Source organism: Triticum dicoccoides, chromosome 7A (genome assembly GCF_002162155.2).
Source record: "Triticum dicoccoides isolate Atlit2015 ecotype Zavitan chromosome 7A, WEW_v2.0, whole genome shotgun sequence".
NCBI classification, from domain to species: Eukaryota; Viridiplantae; Streptophyta; class Magnoliopsida; order Poales; family Poaceae; genus Triticum; species Triticum dicoccoides.
Window position 1 is genome coordinate 255,460,442 of NC_041392.1, and position 5,143 is coordinate 255,465,584.

The window sequence follows — 5,143 nt, forward strand, 5'->3', positions numbered from 1 at the left end:
AACGAGCCTCATGGTGTCCACGATCGTAGATAACATCGTCTGACACGGTCTGTGTCTCCTGCATCGGTGCTGCTGGTGGAGTGTGAAACACTGTCTGAGAGAAGTCATAAGTGTTTGCAGATTCGTCATCATCATCGGAGAGTGTTTCACACTTATGACTTCTCTCACACAGTGTTTTCACACTCCACATGAAGGCATCATCGTCATCCTCCGTCGATGCAGCACTCCTTAGTGTGGCGGGAGAGAATGGCGGGAAATAAAATGGCGGCAAAGAAAATGGAGGGAAAAAGATTGCGGGAAAGTATTTTTTTGTCATGTATAAAATGGCAATGGTTGTACAGGATTTACAAGGCACTTTTAAATATAAACTCCTATGAAGCTCAAAACAAGTTTTCTAGTAGGATAAAAAAAATACAATAAAATACTACAAACAAAATAGCTACTGATAACTAAACAGAAACAAAAAGAATAAGTCAAAAAACTAAAGAAAAAATTTAAAGCAATTAAAATTAAAAGAAATAGCATAAAACCTAACAAACACTAAAACAGAACTGTTTTCATAAAAACCTAATTTTAAATAATTATAAAATTCGCCAATTAATTACTACTGATGAACAAATTCACAAAGAACCAGTAGCAAAAAGAATCATCTTAAAAAAATACTCCTAACTCAAATTATAGGCAATCTAGTTATTTGAGCAAATTCATGAAAAAATTAAATTCAAACTTTCAAATCTAGTCAAACATGATATCTACAAAAACTTCATAAAATTTTTAATCTAATGCAAAAAGAATCAAATTAAAATACTAAAAATCCTATTTGATATGAATTTTTTAAACAGTAGAGCAGGTGTTGGCCGAAGAGGGACTCTTTGGCCAACTGTTGGCCGAAAAGTACTTTTTTGGCCAACGGTTGGCCGAAAAGTCCCTCTTCGGAGAGGCCGACGGGGTGATACTTTTAATTTTTCTCCATTAGGGTGTATAGTTTCCGAATTTGCTATAAAAATCATCATAGTTTTAAAAAAAAATCTAAGTAATAAACGGGCTCACAAGGACATCTATGTGGAAGGATACTTCTGTTGCGCCGTTTTAGGGTTTCCAGGTTACTTCCCATAGCGGCAGCCCCGAGAAAAATGGTTAGGTAGCGGCATCCCCTGAAAAGAAGGCTACGTAGCGCTATTTTCCTTCCCTGTTTTAAGTACATTCGTGTGCTTAATATAAATATCTAACCCAACCTCTCCCTGAAAGCCCTCCCCTTTATATGATCACAAACACTCTCCATTCCATCTCAGATCAAAATCAATATAGATTCAACAATTCGCAAGAGAACACACGCGCAGAAATGGCGTCCTCCCTCTGCGCCCTCCTCCTCCTCGCCGCCTTCGCGTGCCACTGCCATGGTGATCCCTCACGTTCCCCTCTCCGCGCACCAATCTAATGTTTACTTGATTAATTAGTTCCTGACCAGTGACCACCGTGGCTAACTACCCTCTGTTGCATGCATGCAGCCGCGGCGGCGGTGTACAGGCGGCCCCGCGCCATCGGCGTCAACTACGGCAACCTCGGCGACGACCTCCCCACGGCGGCGCGCTCCGTCAAGCTCCTCCGCAAGGCGAACGCGGGCGCCGTCAAGCTCTACAACGCCGACCAGCGCATCCTGCACGCCCTGGCCGGGACGGGCATCCCGGTCTCCGTCATGGTGCCGAACGACATCGTCCCCTATCTGGCCGACTCCCGCGCCGCCGCACACAAGTGGGTGGACAACAACCTCAGGCGGCACCCCCGGGTGCGGGTGAGGTACCTGCTCGTCGGCAACGAGTTGCTCTCCTACCCCGCCCTCGCGGCGTCCACGTGGGGCAAGATCGTGCCGGCGATGAAGAACCTCCGCCACGCGCTCCACGCGATCGGTCTCGGCCGCGTCAAGCTCGGGTCCCCGCTCGCCATGGACGCGCTGGCGGCGTCCTACCCGCCCTCCGCCGGCGCGTTCCGCGAGGACATCGCCGGCTCCGTCATGCGGCCGCTGCTCGACTTCCTCAACCACACTCGCTCCTACTACTTCGTCGACGCGTACCCGTACTTCCCTTGGGCGGCCAATCAGAAGGACATATCGCTGGACTACGCGCTCTTCGAGGGCAACGCGAGCAGCCACTACGTCGATCCGGCCACGCGGCTCACCTACACCAACCTGCTCGACCAAATGCTCGACGCCTGCATAGCCGCGATGGACAAGCTGGGGTACGGCGGCGTGAAGCTGGCCATCTCGGAGACGGGCTGGCCGAACGCCGGCGACCCGGGCCAGGCCGGCGCCAACGTGCGCAATGCCGCGCTCTACAACCGCCACCTTGCCCGTCGGATGCACAAAAAACTCGGCACGCCGGCGCGACCGAGGTCCAAAATGCCGGCCTTCGTCTTCGCGCTGTACAACGAGGACTTGAAGCCGGGGGCGGGCACTGAGCGGCACTGGGGGATGTTCTACCCGAACGGTACGTGGGTGTACCAGATCGACCTCACCGGCAGGCGGACGGCGCGCTCCTACCCGCCGCTGCCACCGCCGGATGACCAGACCGGCAAGCTCGAGTGGTGCGTCCTGGCCGCCGGCGGCAAGCCGTTGAACGAGACGGCGGTGGCCCTCGCCCTGAATTACGCCTGCGGGCAAGGGACGGGGACGTGCGCCGCCATCCAGCCCGGCGGTGCGTGCTACGAGCCCAACACCGTCGACGCGCATGCAAGCTACGCGATCAATGCGTACTGGCAGCAGTTCAAGGCCAAGGGAGGCAGTTGTTACTTCAATGGCCTTGCAGTGAAGACTAACAAAGATCCAAGTAAGTTCGTCTAAGCATTCCTGATTAATGCTCGCAAATCTTTACAAATTTGTTCGCTAATGCTAGCAAGATTTTTTTTTTTCGGAAAAACTTCCAATCTATTCATTTTCAATCATGGCAGTACAACGAATACCAGAAATAAAAATTACATCCAGAATCGTAGACCACCTAGGGACGACTACAAGCACCGAAGCGAGCCGAAGGCACGCCGCCGTCATCGCCCCTCCATCGCCGGAGCCGGGCACAACTTGTTGTAGTAGACAGTCGGGAAGTCGTCGTGCTAAGGCCCCATAGGACCAGCACCCCAGGACAGCAACCGCCGCCGATGAAAAATAACGTAGATCGGAAGTATCCAAACCGAAGGCACACGAATATAGATGAACAACGACGAGATCCGAGCAAATCCACCAAAGATAGATCTGCCGGAGACACACCTCCACACGCCTACCAACGATGCTAGACGCACCGCCGGAACGGGGGCTAGGCGGGGAGACCTTTATTCCATTTTCAGGGAGCCGCCACCGTCTCGCCTTCCTGAGTAGGACACAAACCCTAACAAGATTGAAAAAAACAACTAAAAACGGAGCCCTCCCGCCGGTCCTTGCCAGGATCCACCGCGCCTCCATGGCCCTAGGGCCACCGGAGACGAGGCGGACCTGCGCCGGCGCCGGCGAGAGGCACGAACCTTAACTTTCTTTCTTGGAGAAGGAGGAGGAGGCGTAATTGGCAGTGCTGTTCAATCAACTGAGTAACCGATTGTTATGGTTAGTTCATAAATTTGTTTTCCAGTAATTGTGGTTGTTGTCATTATAATGTGGTGATAATTAGCAGTAGTAGTATTTTTTCCAATAATACTTGTTAACAGAAATATGACCATAAATATGGAGAAAATAGATACTAGGTGATGGGTTTAATAGTTTTTTTAGAAGGATGAGTTTAATAGTTGGATAAGTTTGTACATTGCCTCAACGTTGATCTTGCTAAACATTAGGCTCGCCATTGTACATACTAAGCTTGTGAATTATTCACGAAAAAAAACTTCTGAATTGTATTTTCATTTCACCTCGAAACATGTGCGATTTGCTGTTCGCATTTCATGCCTATCATTTTCTATGCCAAATGCCCCAGGTTATGATCCTTTTTCTGATTGCATACTAATGAATACAGTAGTATTACTTTGCAAAAAAAGAGAATATAGTATTATTTTAGTTTCGTGCATATATATACTTCATACATAATTTTCGGACGGAAATGTTAACGCCCACACGTGTGGGCGTTAGCCAACTCACCCACACGCCTTCATCACCGTCCAGTAACTTCTGCACAAATCTCAGCACGAATTAGCTGATTTTGTATGCCACGTAGGACAACTCGCGTGTGTGGTGTGTAAGAGAGGTCGCCCACACATCCGTTTTACCATACGGAGGGGCCGGTGTGTGGGCGTTTAGCAGTTCGCCCACACATCAGTTTTCAGTCACGCACAAGGGCTAGTGTGTGGGCGTTTGCCATCTCGCCCACACGTCCGCCTCCTCTCCCACACCCAAGCTACCAGTTGTCATGCGTTTTGCAGTGTACATGGCAACTGCCCTAGTATGATTGCAAGCAGATGGCAACTCTCTTTTTTTTTACCCGAACATGTCAGTTACCATATATTTTGCATGATACATGGCAAACTGCCCTAGCGTGCACGTAAGCAGATGACAACTCTTTCTTTTTAAATGACAACTGCCCTAGCGTGCTTGTGAGCACATGTCAACTCTCTCTTTTACCCGAACATGTTTTTTGTCACGCCTTTTCTTGTAGCGCTACATGGCAACTGCCTAGTGTTAGTAGGTGGCAACTCCTAAAGTTTTAAAATCATGGCAAATGCAGTAGACCAGACCACACATGGCAACAGCTGTAGTTGTCCAAAAAATGGCAATCTGAAACTTTGACCTGAGATGGCAACTGCAGTTGAGCAAACATGGCAACTGTAGTTCAGCGACATGGCAACTGCACTTAAACGAACATGAACGAGGGTCCGGCCCATGGCAACTGCGGGGCGCGCAGTAAAGTGTCATGTGGGGCGTGCGGGACCATGAGGTACGAGGCCTGACGTACAGGGCGTGTGGGCGTTATCTATTTCGCCCACACGCACGCGTGTAAGAGGGACCGGGAGGGGAAAAAAGGCGTGTGTGCGCTAGTTGTTTTGCCCACACACAGACGTGTGGGCTGGTCCTTTTACACACCACACAGAACGTGTAGGCAGATTTCTTAACGCCCACACGTGTGACAGTTATCGGCGTCCTTTTCGGAATCTATTTGGACTTGATGTGTGCTTT

At 49.8% G+C, this 5,143-nt stretch overlaps 1 protein-coding gene across 1 annotated transcript in view; it reads left to right on the plus strand.

Moving 5' to 3' along the window:
- Positions 1 to 1,342: 1,342 nt before the first annotated feature.
- Positions 1,343 to 5,143, plus strand: part of LOC119331756 (probable glucan endo-1,3-beta-glucosidase A6) — a 4,588-nt gene continuing 787 nt past the window's right edge. Inside the window, exons 1-2 of the mRNA XM_037604923.1 lie at positions 1,343 to 1,400; positions 1,509 to 2,822. Coding sequence (XP_037460820.1) covers positions 1,343 to 1,400; positions 1,509 to 2,822 — 1,372 coding nt within the window. The remainder of the gene's footprint in view (positions 1,401 to 1,508; positions 2,823 to 5,143) is intronic.